Source organism: Ylistrum balloti, unplaced genomic scaffold (assembly GCF_031769215.1).
Source record: "Ylistrum balloti isolate Yb309-2 unplaced genomic scaffold, AGI_CSIRO_Ybal_v1 Utg369760, whole genome shotgun sequence".
Classification (NCBI taxonomy): Eukaryota; Metazoa; Mollusca; class Bivalvia; order Pectinida; family Pectinidae; genus Ylistrum; species Ylistrum balloti.
This window is the reverse complement of record NW_026781959.1, coordinates 892,291-911,338: the sequence shown is the minus strand read 5'-3', so window position 1 is coordinate 911,338 and position 19,048 is coordinate 892,291. Positions and strand designations below refer to the sequence as shown.

The 19,048-nt window shown below is 39.4% G+C and overlaps 2 protein-coding genes across 2 annotated transcripts in view; one reads left to right on the top strand and one right to left on the bottom strand.

Moving 5' to 3' along the window:
- The window catches only part of LOC132543641 (protein APCDD1-like), a 39,283-nt gene extending 24,078 nt beyond the window's left edge, over positions 1-15,205 (bottom strand). Inside the window, exon 1 of the mRNA XM_060207157.1 lies at positions 15,181-15,205. Within this exon, the coding sequence (XP_060063140.1) occupies positions 15,181-15,205 (25 nt within the window). The remainder of the gene's footprint in view (positions 1-15,180) is intronic.
- A 2,098-nt stretch (positions 15,206-17,303) lies between these two features.
- On the top strand, positions 17,304-18,504 carry LOC132543640 (uncharacterized). The gene is made up of 2 exons (XM_060207156.1): positions 17,304-17,883; positions 18,074-18,504. The coding sequence occupies exons 1-2, from the start codon at positions 17,304-17,306 to the stop codon at positions 18,502-18,504; spliced, it is 1,011 nt and encodes a 336-aa protein (XP_060063139.1).
- Positions 18,505-19,048: the final 544 nt, after the last annotated feature.

Sequence of the window (19,048 nt, the reverse complement as noted above, 5' to 3'; positions counted from 1 at the left end):
CCTAATAACCTGTCACCTTCGGTAGAGAGCTTACTACCAAGGCTTAATAACCTGTGTATGTCCCCTTCTGTAGAGAGCTTACTACCAAGGCCTAATAACCTGTCACCTTCGGTAGAGAGCTTACTACCAAGGCCTAATGACCTGTGTATGTCACCTTCTGTAGAGAGCTTACTACCAAGGAATAATGACCTGTCACCTTCGGTAGAGAGCTTACTACCAAGGAATAATGACCTGTGTATGTCACCTTCTGTAGAGAGCTTACTACCAAGGAATAATGACCTGTCACCTTCGGTAGAGAGCTTACTACCAAGGAATAATGACCTGTCACCTTCTGCAGAGACCTTACTACCAAGGCCTCATAACCTGTCACCTTCGGTAGAGAGCTTACAACCAAGGCCTAATGACCTGTGTATGTCACCTTCTGTAGAGAGCTTACTACCAAGGCCTAATAACCTGTGTATGTCACCTTCTGTAGAGAGCTTACTACCAAGGCCTAATAACCTGTGTATGTCACCTTCTGTCGAGAGCTTACTACCAAGGCCTTATAACCTGTGTGTGTCACCTTCTGTAGAGAGCTTACTACCAAGGCCTAATAACCTGTGTATGTCACCTTCTGTAGAGAGCTTACTACCAAGGCCTAATAACCTGTCACCTTCGGTAGAGAGCTTACTACCAAGGAATAATGACCTGTGTATGTCACCTTCTGTAGAGAGCTTACTACCAAGGAATAATGACCTGTCACCTTCGGTAGAGAGCTTACTACCAAGGAATAATGACCTGTCACCTTCTGCAGAGACCTTACTACCAAGGCCTCATAACCTGTCACCTTCGGTAGAGAGCTTACAACCAAGGCCTAATGACCTGTGTATGTCACCTTCTGTAGAGAGCTTACTACCAAAGCCTAATAACCTGTGTATGTCACCTTCTGTAGAGAGCTTACTACCAAGGCCTAATAACCTGTGTATGTCACCTTCTGTCGAGAGCTTACTACCAAGGCCTTATAACCTGTGTGTGTCACCTTCTGTAGAGAGCTTACTACCAAGGCCTAATAACCTGTGTATGTCACCTTCTGTAGAGAGCTTACTACCAAGGCCTAATAACCTGTGTATGTCACCTTCTGTAGAGAGCTTACTACCAAGGCCTAATAACCTGTGTATGTCACCTTCTGTAGAGAGCTTACTACCAAGGCCTAATAACCTGTGTATGTCACCTTCTGTAGAGAGCTTACTACCAAGGCCTAATAACCTGTGTATGTCACCTTCTGTCGAGAGCTTACTACCAAGGCCTTATAACCTGTGTATGTCACCTTCTGTAGAGAGCTTACTACCAAGGCCTAATAACCTGTGCATGTCACCTTCTGTAGAGAGCTTACTACCAAGGCCTAATAACCTGTGTATGTCACCTTCTGTAGAGAGCTTACTACCAAGGCCTAATAACCTGTGTATGTCACCTTCTGTAGAGAGCTTACTACCAAGGCCTAATAACCTGTGTATGTCACCTTCTGTAGAGAGCTTACTACCAAGGCCTAATAACCTGTGTATGTCACCTTCTGTCGAGAGCTTACTACCAAGGCCTTATAACCTGTGTATGTCACCTTCTGTAGAGAGCTTACTACCAAGGCCTAATAACCTGTGCATGTCACCTTCTGTAGAGAGCTTACTACCAAGGCCTAATAACCTGTGTATGTCACCTTCTGTAGAGAGCTTACTACCAAGGCCTAATAACATGTCTATGTCACGTTCTGTAGAGAGCTTACTACCAAGGCCTAATAACCTGTGTATGTCACCTTCTGTAGAGAGCTTACTACCAAGGCCTAATAACCTGTGTATGTCACCTTCTGTAGAGAGCTTACTACCAAGGCCTTATAACCTGTGTATGTCACCTTCGGTAGAACACTTACTACCAAGGCCTAATAACCTGTGTATGTCATCTTCTGTAGAGAGCTTACTACCAAGGCCTAATAACCTGTGTATGTCACCTTCTGTAGAGAGCTTACTACCAAGGCCTAATAACATGTGTATGTCACCTTCTGTAGAGAGCTTACTACCAAGGCCTAATAACCTGTGTATGTCACCTTCTGTAGAGAGCTTACTACCAAGGCCTAATAACCTGTGTATGTCACCTTCTGTCGAGAGCTTACTACCAAGGCCTAATAACCTGTGTATGTCACCTTCTGTAGAACACTTACTACCAAGGCCTAATAACCTGTGTATGTCACCTTCTGTAGAGAGCTTACTACCAAGGCCTAATAACATGTCTATGTCACCTTCTGTAGAGAGCTTTCTACCAAGGCCTAATAACCTGTGTATGTCACCTTCTGTAGAACACTTACTACCAAGGCCTAATAACCTGTGTATGTCATCTTCTGTAGAGAGCTTTCTACCAAGGCCTAATAACCTGTGTATGTCACCTTCTGTAGAACACTTACTACCAAGGCCTAATAACCTGTGCATGTCACCTTCTGCAGAAAACTTACTACCACGAGCTACCGGTAATTTATGTCTAAACATTAAAGTTTCTTGTTTGCGTCAGGGATTAAAACAATCGTTGATTTTTCCCACGACGTTGTCAACATTAACCAAAGACCAATAATTCCACTGGTGACAATGCAAATAAGATATTCTCATCTTTTATATCAATATTACTCATCCAAATCGCCACTGTACATATCATGAGGTTATTAATCTTCTATCCTATGTAACGCCACTCCCCTTCAAGTTAATGGAATTGTATCAATTATCACATAAGAAATTAATGGGCAGGAAGTCTTAAAATGCTTCAAAATTATATTCATGTAAATCAATATGACTCAATGAAACACATACATGTATGCGTTACCTCTTGTGATTTACAAACTATTTCTCCGTCTGATTTCTAGCTTTGTTTTGGTTAATTACAGACAGATGTATCTCATAACTGCCATTATAGTTAATGACGAATTGTACTCGAAATCGCTTATTACATTTGACAAATAAATCTGACAGATTTGTAAACAGCCAAAAGGTGATGCATGAATTAATCCAAGATCACGAAACATAAAACCTCAAAGCCTAGGGATACATTAGTGTGAGCGTAGCATTAGTATGCTAAAGACTTTCATCTTTCCATCACTTTCATCTTGTCCTCAGAAATTCCTGCCGTTTGTGCTGATGTTGCCAAGCCTATCGGGAAACAGTGATTTTCACCTGCCTAAATCAGCTCATACGTGGGAGCGTTGAAATTGCCTTGTAAAATATGCACGATATATTGACCTCCTCGCAAAACAAATAGGGGTCCTGGTTCCCAGTCCCCCCTTAAATTAACGTAATCTAGCATGGCCTTAGCCGGACAATTATGAATTCGCTAACACTGCCGAGGTCACTTGGTTACCATGGTAATTCTTGAAGTGTTGCAGCGTAAAACTGAACTGTGAAAACATTCCTTATGGTTTTGTAAAGGGATCTCGAGATACGGAACAAATCCCTACTCTCCCTGTAATCTTTTGAGTGACGACAACTTTGGAAATCTAACAGAACCCTTATTCATAAGAGAATTACCATAAAGGTTACCAGTGGTGTGATGCGGTCCTGCTTATTACCGTGATGTAAGAAATGGGAGGTGAGCGGGTACCTGCAGCCTCGGTTTGGTGATATAGGTTAAGCAATCACCCTCTATGGCCAATCAGGAAACGGAAATCTCCTTAATTAACTGTAACTATAACAATAGGCTTCTTAACCAAGTGCTATATATATCAATTTTATTTTATATGACATTTTGGACTTTGAAATTTATGAAGCATCACTGCTGTGATGACATAGGAAATTTAGAAGCAACACTGGTGATGATATAACTTTTGTAGTTAATACCAATCAGAGCGGTGTTTTCTAGTCAATAGATGAAACTTCCCGAAAAGTTCCGCTTAACAATGATAGTAAAACATAGAAATGAAATCCCAAGATTTATTTTGTCCAGATTGCAGATAACAGGCAGACTTGAAGACGTATAAGAAAACTTTAGATAAATTACTACACAGACATTCGAGAAATGTTTTTTAGGAACATGACATGACAATCTAACCAAGATTCAATGCTTGTTCAAATGAACGTTCATACGTGGTGTACATTAGACTTCATGTAAGTGTTCTCACTATCTCACTATTGTCGCATGTGCAATATCGTTAAACCTGATCAACCGGTCGAGATTAATACAGACGAACTTAGTTGTTCATTTAAGTTAGATAGTTTGTAAACTGACAAACTGTTCGCTAGATGCACCCGACCTTCTATGTAAATAGTTGAATTCCATAAAAATGAGTGGATTAGATGCACTTTGGCCAGCAATTAAATATAAATATGACAAGAAATCGGCCGCTGGTTCGGTTGGTACTGAAAGTTAAAAGGAAATTTGTATACTTACTAAAATCACACTGTTTGATATTCCGAACTGGAGCTTTCCATATCATATTGACAAATCTGTTTCAACATTTGTCTCCAATTCAAACGTGTGAAAAGTTGTCAAATAACACCCCGTTTAATTGACCTTTTTCTACGTGAAGTGTTATTAACTTACGTGACTGCTCAACATCTCATTCGACCTTTCGCGTCTGAGATTGTTTGAGAAGTGAGACTTGCCAAATATCACTTTGTAGTTTGAATAAATACAGTCTTCCCTATAAAGGTGCGTTGTTTTACCTCGACAATGGAAACAAATATGGAAGGAAGGAAGCACAGCATGAAAGAGTTTCGAATCTTAATTAAGCGAAATATAAGGTAACCGTAAACAGTACAAGTAGACATACGTGTTTAATCAGTGTTTATAGAGATCAGAGTAAACAAGACATCTCTTCATGTCCGCTCTGAATTTACAACTTTCCAACGTGATAAACAAGCTTTTCATATGTTTACTTTGTAGCGTATATGGGGCAGTAAGAAACAGTGTTTCGTCATATATTTGGTTACGTTTGGTATTATTTCACTTATTTATGAATTATTGAATGATGTCCAAGGCCTGCAAAGATTTTACCAAGTAATCTATTTTAGATATTGTACATGTACATAATGTTATGATGTCCTCGAGTTACAAGACATTCATTAACCATATCGATCACTGTTTTTTGAAAATTTGGAAATCAACGGCATTGCGGATTCTTCAAATGAAATGGGATACAACTAACCATTTAGCTTCATCACACCAGATTTTCCATTATTGAGAGCAATATCTCCGCTTCCTCAAGCTATCTTTTTACACGTTGCAATTCTCGAATATCCAGTGACTTATTCCCGAAATCACGATGCCTGTCATAGATGTCGACGGCTGACGATAACATTTTACAACACAGAGCACCGAGGGACTTGGGATGATGAATCTATGAAACAAGCTTATGGTCGCCATCATAATCACATTGAAAAATAGAATATTTCCTTATGAGTATATCTGGTACTCCCATTTGCATTGACAGGGGTCTCCGTTCACAACGTTTAACATTGTATTCAAACATGACGGGTGTCTTCAAATATCTGATCTCGTTCTCACCTTTCCGGTACATCTGATCTTGTTCTTATCCTTTCCCCAACATCTGATCTAGTCCTTTACCCTTCCGGTACATCTAATCTCGTACTAACCCTTCCGACACATCTGATCGCGTTCTCATCCTTCCGGTACATCTGATCTCGTTCTTACCCTTCCGGTACATCTGATCTTGTCCTCACCCTTCCCCAACATCTAATTTCGACGACTTTAAACACGTTCTTTTAACGTTACAATTTATCTTGTTCTTACCCTTCCGGTACAAGGGTTCTCGTTCTTACCCTTCCGGTACATCTGATCTCGTTCTTACCCCTCCGTTACAAGTTAGCTTGTTCTTACCTTTCCGGTACAAGGGATCTCGTTCTTACCCCTCCGTTACAATTTATCTTGTTCTTACCTTTCTGGTACAAGGGATCTCGTTCTTACCCTTCCGGTACAAGGGATCTCGTTCTTACCCTTCCGGTACAAGGGATCTCGTTCTTACCCCTCCGTTACAATTTATCTTGTTCTTACCCTTCCGGTACAAGGGATCTCGTTCTTACCCTTCCGGTACAAGGGATCTCGTTCTTACCCCTCCGTTACAATTTATCTTGTTCTTACCCTTCCGGTACAAGGGATCTCGTTCTTACTCTTCCGGTACAAGGGATCTCGTTCTTACCCCTCCGTTACAATTTATCTTGTTCTTACCCTTCCGGTACAAGGGATCTCGTTCTTACCCTTCCGGTACAAGGGATCTCGTTCTTACCCTTCCGGTACAAGGGATCTCGTTCTTACCCCTCCGTTACAATTTATCTTGTTCTTACCCTTCCGGCACAAGGGATCTTGTTCTTACCCCTCCGTTACAATTTATCTTGTTCTTACCCTTCCGGTACAAGGGATCTCGTTCTAACCCTTCCCGTACATCTGATCTCGTTGTTACCTTTCCGGTACAAGGGATCTCGTTCTTACCCCTCCGTTACAATTTATCTTGTTCTTACCCTTCCGGTACAAGGGATCTCGTTCTTATCCTTCCGGTACAAGGGATCTTGTTCTTACCCCTCCGTTACAATTTATCTTGTTCTTACCCTTCCGGTACAAGGGATCTCGTTCTTACCCTTCCGGTACAAGGGATCTCGTTCTTACCCCTCCGTTACAATTACCCCTCCGTTACCCCTCCGTTACAATTTATCTTGTTCTTACCCTTCCGGTACAAGGGATCTCGTTCTTACCCTTCCGGCACAAGGGATCTCGTTCTTACCCCTCCTTTACAAGTTAGCTTGATCTTACCCTTCCGGTACAAGGGATCTCGTTCTTACTCTTCCGGTACAAGGGATCTCGTTCTTACCCCTCCGTTACAATTTATCTTGTTCTTACCTTTCTGGTACAAGGGATCTCGTTCTTACCCTTCCGGTACAAGGGATCTCGTTCTTACCCCTCCGTTACAATTTATCTTGTTCTTACCCTTCCGGTACAAGGGATCTCGTTCTTACTCTTCCGGTACAAGGGATCTCGTTCTTACCCCTCCGTTACAATTTATCTTGTTCTTACCCTTCCGGTACAAGGGATCTCGTTCTTACTCTTCCGGTACAAGGGATCTCGTTCTTACCCTTCCGGTACAAGGGATCTCGTTCTTACTCTTCCGGTACAAGGGATCTCGTTCTTACCCTTCCGGTACAAGGGATCTCGTTCTTACCCTTCCCGTACATCTGATCTCGTTGTTACCCTTCCGGTACAAGGGATCTCGTTCTTACCCCTCCGTTACAATTTATCTTGTTCTTACCTTTCCGGTACAAGGGATCTCGTTCTTACTCTTCCGGTACAATGGATCTCGTTCTTACCCTTCCGGTACAAGGGATCTCGTTCTTACTCTTCCGGTACAAGGGATCTCGTTCTTACCCTTCCGGTACAAGGGATCTCGTTCTTACCCTTCCCGTACATCTGATCTCGTTGTTACCCTTCCGGTACAAGGGATCTCGTTCTTACCCCTCCGTTACAATTTATCTTGTTCTTACCTTTCCGGTACAAGGGATCTCGTTCTTACTCTTCCGGTACAAGGGATCTCGTTCTAACCCTTCCGTACAATGTTACCTTTCCGGTACAAGGGATCTCGTTCTTACCCCTCCGTTACAATTTATCTTGTTCTTACCCTTCCGGTACAAGGGATCTCGTTCTTACCCTTCCGGTACATCTGATCTCGTTCTTACCCATCCGTTACAATTTATCTTGTTCTTACCCTTCCGGTACAAGGGATCTCGTTCTTACCCCTCCGTTACAATTTATCTTGTTCTTACCCTTCCGGTACAAGGGATCTCGTTCTAACCCTTCCCGTACATCTGATCTCGTTGTTACCCTTCCGGTACAAGGGATCTCGTTCTTACCCCTCCGTTACAATTTATCTTGTTCTTACCCTTCCGGTACAAGGGATCTCGTTCTTACCCTTCCGGTACAAGGGATCTCGTTCTTACCCCTCCGTTACAATTTATCTTGTTCTTACCCTTCCGGTACAAGGGATCTCGTTCTTACCCCTCCGTTACAATTTATCTTGTTCTTACCCTTCCGGTACAAGGGATCTCGTTCTAACCCTTCCCGTACATCTGATCTCGTTGTTACCCTTCCGGTACAAGGGATCTCGTTCTAACCCTTCCCGTACATCTGATCTCGTTGTTACCTTTCCGGTACAAGGGATCTCGTTCTTACCCTTCCGGTACAAGGGATCTCGTTCTTACCCCTCCGTTACAATTTATCTTGTTCTTACCCTTCCGGTACAAGGGATCTCGTTCTTACCCCTCCGTTACAATATATCTTGTTCTTACCTTTCTGGTACAAGGGATCTCGTTCTTACCCTTCCCGTACATCTGATCTCGTTGTTACCCTTCCGGTACAAGGGATCTCGTTCTTACCCTTCCGTACATCTGATCTCGTTCTTACCCTTCCGGTACAAGGGATCTCGTTCTAACCCTTCCCGTACATCTGATCTCGTTCTTACCCTTCCGGTACAAGGGATCTTGTTCTTACCCCTCCGTTACAATTTATCTTGTTCTTACCCTTCCGGTACAAGGGATCTCGTTCTTACCCCTCCGTTACAATTTATCTTGTTCTTACCCTTCCGGTACAAGGGATCTCGTTCTTACCCTTCCGGTACAAGGGATCTTGTTCTTACCCCTCCGTTACAATTTATCTTGTTCTTACCCTTCCGGTACAAGGGATCTCGTTCTAACCCTTCCCGTACATCTGATCTCGTTGTTACCCTTCCGGTACAAGGGATCTCGTTCTAACCCTTCCGGTACAAGGGATCTCGTTCTAACCCTTCCCGTACATCTGATCTCGTTCTTACCCTTCCGGTACAAGGGATCTCGTTCTTACCACTCCGTTACAATTTATCTTGTTCTTACCCTTCCGGTACAAGGGATCTCGTTCTTACCCTTCCCGTACATCTGATCTCGTTGTTACCTTTCCGGTACAAGGGATCATGTTCTTACCTTATGGTACATGTGATTTTGTTCCTACCCTTAAGACATATTTGATCTCGTTCTCCCTGTACGTTTCCAGCTGTTACTCTGTTTTTATTCCCTGGTAATTTTGTCGTATAAACACAACATACTTACATTACTAAATAATGTTTCTTTTCCTTGCCAATGTTTCAATGAGTTTAACTTAGAACTAATCAGTGGTTCTTCCATATGTTGCACCTTTCGGCCTTTATGACCTGGATGTTACTCCAAGAATATTTATCAGAAACTCCTCTTAAAAATGCATTTAACTTACAGCAATGTCAATAGATTTATTAAATTGACATACTGATACCCACTATGTAGATAAATTACGGAAATGTCGAAACAAATTAATACATTTTTTTAATCATTAACCGGAGGTTACGTTAACATGTGTGTCTGTTTGATGTCTTCGACTGTTTGACCTTAATTATCATCAGGTTTTGTGAGTATCGTTAGTGTGATATATGTTTGGCCTTCAGTAGAGGACGATTAACGTAAGATGTTATAAACACCATCCTTCACCGAACATTACTGACAATTAATAAAACATTAAACATGTAGACCGCTTCACAAACGAAATCATGTATAAAGTGTTCTTGGTCTCGACAATATATTCAGGCATCTTGTAGATTTCCAATGAAACGTCGTAAATCTTTTGATGTTTATTTAAGAAAAACTCGTAAATTTCCCTTTTTATTCTCTCGATTGACAAATTAGGAGTGTGTATATCGCCTTTTGATTGCTCAATACTTGTTATAGCCAAGCAGGAAATCTCGTAAATCCTTGGTCTATGTGCTGCGTTGCCGACACGTTTTCTTGCTATCATGGTCGTCGACTTTACATTTCACCTTGTTCAAATATGTCAGCAAATTGGCTGATAACGCAAGTTTACCGGTAAAAAGAAAGTTAAAACAAATTTGGCTTTTCAATGGGCTTTTATCGGGAAGGCGGACAAACCAATTTATCTTATTTCAAACGTGATCGCGATATTTAAAATTGTTCCGATAGATGTCATATATCAGCCTCGATCATTGGCCGGAAATGTTTACCCGGTAACGAACATTGACATGTATAAATATTGTTTATACACGTCAATGTCGTCAGGAATGAAAATAAGAAAATAACTTTGTCCTGAAGGTCGGTTCATGTTCGGATAAATAAATTGTTTTAACAACACATGGGTGTGTAAATTGACTAATGGAATCAAAAACACAGGGACGTCTACACAAATTGATACTTGTAATAATATTACCCTGCGTCTTAGTACTGGTAGAATATGTTACGTGTCCCTGTAACACCTGTCTGTACTGAATGAGGCTTGTGAAAATGAGTCCATATAATCACTGTCCCTATTGATTTGCTATGTTATATAAATCAAGATTCTATTACAGGAAGTGAATCATTGTTTCCGTTTGAATGACGGTCCAGTCACGTGACGGGAATTACGGCTCTAAATAATGCTTATAATCAAGTACATCACAAATCTAAATTCTAATAGTTTTGTTTCGTTTCGTGTAAAAATAACCGATCGAGCACTTTATGAACTGAAGAATAAAAGGTGTGTTATATATCTGCCATGGAAGACAACCATCATTTATATATAAATGTGATAAGGATATGTGGAATATAACGTCAAAAACATAGCTACAATCTAGGAGAGTAATGACGAGCAATTTCATATTTTAGATTTTTATGCAAATGGGGGAATTCTAAACATTTTAAGGATAACACATACATGTATATATGTACATTACGTCACACAGTTCGTCAATCTGTAACCATAACAACAACACACACCACTACAATGTACCACCTGTATATATAGACACATCACTACAATGTACCACCTGTATATATAGACACATCACTACAATGTACCACCTGTATATATAGACACATCACTACAATGTACCACCTGTATATATAGACACACCACTACAATGTACCACCTGTATATATAGACACAATGTACCAATGTACCACCTGTATATATAGACACATCACTACAATGTACCACCTGTATATATAGACCCATCATTACAATGTACCACCTGTATATATAGACACAATGTACCACCTGTATATATAGACACATCACTACAATGTACCAACTGTTTATACACACACATCACTACAATGTACCACCTCTATATACACACACATCACTACAATGTACCACCTCTATATATAGACACAATGTACCACCTGTATATATAGACACATCACTACAATGTACCACCTGTATATATAGACACATCATTACAATGTACCACCTGTATATATAGACACATAACTACCATGTACCCTCTATATAGACACCGCACCTCGTGTATTATAAGCTATTACAACCTGACGTCGTTGCTACATATAACCCCATCGTACTCTCAATTCTTTGAAAACGACTAAGAAAATCTCAGACCAATGTTAAATTGATAGAGATGGAATTCGTTTTATGTAGCTCATTCTGTTTGGGTTCAAATCTGGTTTTGTGCCTATTTGCAGATATCGCTAATAAGATATTTCAGTTTGCACTCTGTGCTAATGTCTAGGTAATGAAGTGAGTGGCTTCAGTTACTTGTCTGTTGATCGTTAGGTTTAGTGTTAAGTTTACTGGGATTTGAGATATTCATTACAGCGAGCACTGACATAGTTGTGTTTGTAAGTAATCACCCACATCAGAGGACGAAAGTCCACCCACCACCAATTAAACAAGAAATAGTGACCTTAAATCTGCCTAGAGTCACAAACTCTCCAAACAACAAATCCAATAACTTAAATAGATTGAAGGTAAACATCCACGCTGATTTGGCCGAAAGATAGCACGGAAGGTATTTCAAGTGAATAAGATTAATTTTAAAGGAATGAAGGAATAAGTGAAAATCTCAACATGTCAAAATAATATTATTTTGGTAAGACTGGTTGTTTGTAAAGTATCGTTCTAGTCTGGATATCACACCATCTAACTATGGTTAGACTGAAGCAGATATGTTTATAAAGGATCGTTATAGCCTGAACGTCACACCATCTAACTATGGTTAGACTGAAGCAGATTCTATCCTGAACGTCACACCATCTAACTATGGTTAGACTGAAGCAGATATGTTTGTATAGGATGGTTCTAGTCTGGACATCACACCATCTAACTATGGTTTTGAAGGGCAAATGAAGTTGGTTTTTTTTTCTCTTGAAAATTCATGTATCTCGAGATATCTATATTTATATATATTGTCTATAACATTATTTATACATCTCGCGATATACATATAATTATCTTATCAATCACATTTCCTGACGCACACGTAACATTACATTATCACCTTACTATTTGTGAACATATTACTTTAACACGTCCTGATCCGTACGTTTCTGTATTCAAACACTATGCGGCGACGTTATTCAAGTGTCCAAACCGACCATCTCTATCACCATCCGGACTATGCATGCATGTTGTTTGATGCGTAGTTATACAACCGTTCTACTCAATACATCGTATACAAGCGTCCCATTCCAGTTGTCTGATACAAGCGTCCCGTTCCAGTTGTCTAATACAAGCGTCCCATTATAATCGTCTAATACAAGCGTCCCATTATAATCGTCTGATACAAGGCGTCCTGTTCAATACATCGTATACAAGCGTCCCATTATAATCGTCTGATACAAGCGTCCTGTTCAATACATCGTATGCAAGCGTCCCATTCCAGTCGTCTAATACAAGCGTCCCCTTCCAGTTGTCTAATACAAGCGTCCCATTCTAGTCGTCTGATACAAGCGTCCTGTTCAATACATCGTATACAAGCGTCCCATTCCCGTCCTCTGATACAAGCGCCCCATTCCAGTTGTCTAATACAATAGCCCCATTCCAGTTGTCTGATACAAGCGTCCTGTTCAATACATCGTATACAAGCGTCCCATTTCAGTTGTCTGATACAAGCGTCCTGTTCAATACATCGTATACAAGCGTCCCATTCCAGTTGTCAGATACAAGCGTCCTGTTCAATACATCGTATACAAGCGTCCCATTCCAGTTGTCAGATACAAGCGTCCTGTTCAATACATCGTATACAAGCGTCCCATTCCAGTTGTCAGATACAAGCGTCCTGTTCAATACATCGTATACAAGCGTCCCATTCCAGTTGTCTAGATACAAACTCCAGTACCATACATCGTATACAAACGTCCCATTCCAGTCGTGAGATTCAAGCGTTCTGTTTAATACATCGTATACAAGCGTCCCATTCCAGTTGTCTGATACAAGCGTCCTGTTCAATACATCGTATACAATCGTCCCATTCCAGTTGTCTGATACAAGCGTCCTGTTCAATACATCGTATACAAGCGTCCCATTCCAGTCCTCTGATACAAGCGTCCCATTCCAGTTGTCTGATACAAGCGCCCCATTCCAGTTGTCTAATACAATAGCCCCATTCCAGTTGTCTGATACAAGCGTCCTGTTCAATACATCGTATACAAGCGTCCCATTTCAGTTGTCAGATACAAGCATCCTGTTCAATACATCGTATACAATCGTCCCATTCCAGTTGTCAGATACAAGCGTCCTGTTCAATACATTGTATACAAGCGTCCGATTCCAGTCATCTGATACAAGCTTCTTATTCCAGTCATCTGATACAAGCGTCCTGTTTGATACATCATATACAAGTGATCAAACGCCTTTATTGATGTTAATTCTCCACGTTCTAGTTTGTATTGTGCTATTTGGGCTTTAAGTGTCACTCGATACAGATACAAATAAAGGTAAGAGAAGGGTACTACGTGACAAAACCACTGATAATAGACTACTGTGAACTATTGTAAAAACATAAAGGATTATTAGAATACCATTACCACCTGGACTTCAGTGATAATACCCGTAGATATATAACGCACACGTTTAGATATATAACACACACGTTATGACATAACCTATTGCCTCATTGTTTTGTCATTCAAAAGCATTCTCCATCTGGGAAACAATAGTAGCCTTTGATCACGAGCCAGCCGGAATTCGTTACTCGTCAGATGTCTTTTCTCGTGTGTCAGAGGTTACAGCCAGTGAACCTCGGGCAAATTTGCAGATCAGCAAACAATTACAACGTCATAAAGGGTAGGTGACCGAGAATTGCCACGTTCAAGGCACGTTCTTGGCACGTTCGAAACATACGGAATGCTTTACTGGAAAACAAAAGATTGCAGAATGATATTTCAAAATATGAAAGGACTTGTAATAATTTATAAAATAGCTGCTTCCTCAAACTTCATATCGGCCAAAGATCGTGGAATTTTGGAATGTCCATCAAGCTTTTGTTTCGTATACCAGTAAGCTTAACTGCAACGTTTCATTTGACCTCTTGTATGATTTTTGCTTGATGCTAATTTGGGACGGGGTAGTTGTTGTCATGATTTGGTTAGCAGCGTCAAGAATGTTAACGTTCTATGAAAATTTCTCTTGAATAAACTCGGGAAGTGTGTGGTAGAAGTTTGATAAATTACAGGAAATATCACCACAAATCTCAGACTAGGAACACATTAATCCTGGTTGTGTGGAGCACATGCCTGTATTTAAAAAAAAAAAAAAAAAAAAAACTCAACTTTGAGTATTTAATCAATGTTTAGAACAGGTTCTGGCGCCTGTTGAATGAACAGAAAAGTATCGTAACACGTTTGTGTGTGCTGCTATGTTACTCTAAAAAATAACCTTTCAAAAAATTATCACCGGAGCAAAGTTAAATTTTAGAATTTTTGGCCACCTTAATTTCATAAATCTTTAAGCTTGGAAAATATTGAAGTTCATTATGGGTTCGCACAGGTACAAAAGGCGTTTGAATCAGCAGATCTTTACAGACTTGTGGGGTTTATTTTAAGTCAAGACAAATTCAGGTGTTAAAGGTGTTATTTATGTATACGACATGGACACATAGATATACAATTTTCTATAAGTTTTGAGTTACCCGCCAACACATATTTTTCTTGAGTATATCATTACAGATTTTAGAAGGTAAATGCAAAAGGTATCTTGTATGTTCATATGATATTAGGTCCAATAAAGGACGGACATAGCTCATCGAATTTATATGTTAACTTGATGCAAACAACGCGATCTATTCACAATGCGATTTTAAGATTGAAATGAAAATATCTGGAAGGTTGGAAGAGTTATAGCCCTTGATATGGCCTACCCATCACTACCGATACCTCGCCTTACTCGGTGGATCAATGGAATACTCCATTTTGACTCATAAACCAGGGACCATTGTAATGAATAATACTTGTTCTTAACGCTATGTCTAGACATACCTATCACTTGTTATTTCAAAGGCTGTATCCATTTACCTATAACTTGCTCAATATACATGTATATCATAGTTTTTTTAATCAGTTGTAAAATATACCCACTAAAGATAATATTGACAAGATGACATTCTTGTATTATTTAAGAGTACTGTACTGTGGCATGACATCAACAGGATATTAAAAAAATTGTTTTAAAAAGAAAACAAGATGTGTTTATGAAACACTATGCCCCCGGTTGCAACAAACTTCTGAAGTGGGACATCAAAACTTGTCTTGCCACAAGGAACCCACATGCAAATATGAAAGCCCTACCTCTTACGGTGCATTAGTTATGGACAATGTATAAGTTGACAACAGACAGACAAACAGACAACACAAAAGCAATATACCTCCGATCTTTCGATCTGGGATAAAAAGATTGATGCTGTCATAAATTTGCAGCCAATGGAATGTATTTCTTATGCTAAATATCATGATTTATGCAAGTATCGACCTAGCAGTCTAGCAGGCTCACCCAGAATTGTTCAAGTACGATTTGAATTTCAACGACATAAAAAACATGATTTGGTTGCTGTCACATTTTATTAGTTATGTAGTTTGCTAGTGACCCCCTACAGGAATATAGGGGTTCAGTCAGATTGGTAGGGGGTGAGGGCGATCTTTGACTGAACCCCTATATTCCTGGATAAAAAGATTGATGTTATATATAATACGTCCCATAAATTTGCATCCAAAAAATGGCCAATGTATTTCTTATGCTTCAAAATCTGGGTTTTGCTGCTTTTCCATCAAATAATTTATGCAAGTATTAGCTTTTAACCTTATCAGCGTTAAGTGCCAGGCGTTTTTTTTCCTTGTCTGCAGCTGTCGGCTCCCAGCCATTTTTGATCCGAGTCAAATTGTTCGTGTAGGGGAAACAACTCGTACTAGATAATAGCAACTTCTAGGATTCACTCTAGCCAATATTCCGACACGGAACAGAATGTGAATATCGCCAATCTGTGATTTGAAATTACATGATTTGAGATAATACTGCCCCCTCACTTTTATGTTAATCAGATATATCTAGTTGCAATAAATGTTACTATATCGTTTATGTTTACGATGCATGCATTCATTAAATTAAGTTATCCGTCGAAAGTTGTTCATAATAGGAGAAGTGATATCAACGTGTCGCTGCAAACATCGATTTGCAGTTCTCTATGATAATAATAAACAAAAATTAAATAAAAACATGCAGTATGCAACTGATGTTGACCTAACTGAGAGTATAACACTACAGTCTTTAATATTTCTTACTTCATTGTGTGACCAATTTTTTTTACCATTTGTGAGTTGCGTCCCTTAGACCGTCTAAGACATCGAATGACGTCATCAGTAGACAACTTGCCAAGAATACCAGTCTTTTTGCTTGTGTAGGTGTAGTCTTAAAAATGTAGCTTTAGATACTGAAGTTATTACAGTGATAACTTCTTAATTGAAAAAGCAAAAGAAAAAAGGCTTAGTAGCTGAAGTGGAAAGTTATATTAAACTTTTTTTTCTTCTATTTTCCCGTTAAAAAATAAATAAACAAAACAAAAAAGTGAATTAAACGTTGCGTTTGACATCACGCAAGTAGATGAATAAACACGAGAATTTCGGAGCATTGGACACGAACACTGCTTAAAGGTTAACATTGTAGATATGGTTCCATTAAATCCTTATCTGACTTCCATTCATTGTGTATTACTTCTTTAACTAATCACAAGGCTTCATCCCAGGTAATTGACCTAATCAGACGTTAAAAACTGCGTTTGCCAGTGAATTTCTATAATGGATCATCATTCTTGCCATTACCAAAGATGAACTCCAAGGCTTTCATTGGCTGCGATGTCAAGCTTAGTAATGATCTAATTTAATCCGGTCACGTCTTTATCTAACAACTAAACATATGTATATTGTAGTCACTATCTCCACTGTATATGATTATCGGGGTCTGATGTCAACCAAGATAAGACTTTTATCAAGTCGATCAGTGTTTATGTAGCTGACGAGATGGCAGCAATGCTTGTGACGTTCGTTCTAGTCATATGTGTATCTGTTGATTTTAGTGTTAGTGGAAAAAATATAGATATTGACAATGGAAAGGATTCCGACTCTATCACTCATCCACAAGCCTGGCACGATCTTGTTTCCTTTGTTTCTCAGAAGATTGAAGGAATAGAACGTGTGTTGGCTGAAAAAGACAAAGTTGTGGACAAACTTGAATCTCAAATAACGTTGCACGAAAAGTCAATACTACAAAGGGATGCTATTATTGATAAACTTGTTGAACGAGTGTCAGACTTAGAAAAAATTGTGATTGCGAATCAGATTACAGAGAAACATGACACACGACACCATGGGAAATCAGAAACGGAATGGTCGACATCTGACACAAATAACTTGGAACAATATTACAGTACCATCAACAAGACCACTCATCGCAAAACGCAAAACTGGTCAAAATCTCTCGAAAATAAAACTCAAGGAAACAGACTTCCTTCAAAAACAACTCCCTTCTCCCAATCTCTTGTGGACAATGATGAATCCGAGAACGTGCCAGTGGAGAAGTTTTCGAGATCAAGACAAAGTCGTAAGTCATCTAATATAGCAACAAGATTAAAAAAATAATAAACGTGCAACTTTGATTATTAAGTATCAACATAACATATCGCACGGTAATCAAAAATTTATTTTTTAAGTTTATACAAACACAGATGATGACACTGAAATCAAGTGACTAGGCAAGAACACGGGTGCTTGTTTTATATTTTGAATTATAGGTGTTGCCCCGCCGTCAGGGACCCAGACAATAGCGTTCCATACTGCCATTTCTGGAAACAGAGTTTATGCAGAAGATGCGATAATAGTATACGATGACGAGACGCTTGACCATGGCAACGGTTACAGCCCGAGTGACGGACTCTACACAGTTCCAGAGACTGGTACTTACGTTCTAACATGGACGATAATCTCGGGCACCCATCAAGAATACCACACCCTCCTGGAGGTGAACGGTGTTGTTAGAGGAGCCTCGTTTTCAGATACAACTGATGTCGGCGATTTTCACCAGTCATCGTCCTTAGTTGTACTTTCTCTGAACGAGGGTGACCATGTCTTCATACGTATGGGGCATACAACCGGACACTGGACAATAATTAGTACAGATGTCGGTTACGGATATTCTACCTTCTCTGGTTGGAGACTTGATTGATATGGAACACTTACGTATACACGACCAGTAATAGAGTTCCCTCTCCAGTCAGTGTAGATATATATATATATATATTAAAGGTCAAATATTCCTACTATCTTCATTGCTTGATTGTATGAGAGGACTATATTTGGCATCTTTCTATTGCCTCTTGATCCCGGCAAACCATTTTTATTTTTCCAAGATAACCTATGAAAGTCCCTCACTTTGGATTTTCAAGAAACGTATTTGCTCCCTTAGGTGGTCCATGTGTTCTTTCCGTATTCTTGTTTGTGTTCAAGTCGTAATACATCATGTAGCAACATACAAAATTAATAACTTGTGTCTCTCTATTCCAGAAAGAATTTAATTTAATTTTATGTCATTACTTGTCTTGAAATAGTGCCAGATCATTCTGTATAATAATTTGTTGTTTATGAATATGATTTATTCCTGAACTGTAGAATTTAATAATTAACTTTTGTATTATTGAAATTATATATATACATTGCTTTAGATAACAATTTTTCAATGTTGTCAAAAATATCATTCTTGAAATACGAAG

Bases quoted from the DNA above. Each gene is read 5' to 3' on its own strand.
- LOC132543640 (XM_060207156.1), top strand. From the start codon at position 17,304: ATGGCAGCAATGCTTGTGACGTTCGTTCTAGTCATATGTGTATCTGTT. The intron at 17,884-18,073 runs GTAAGTCATCTA...TTTGAATTATAG, and splicing joins TTCGAGATCAAGACAAAGTC to GTGTTGCCCCGCCGTCAGGG.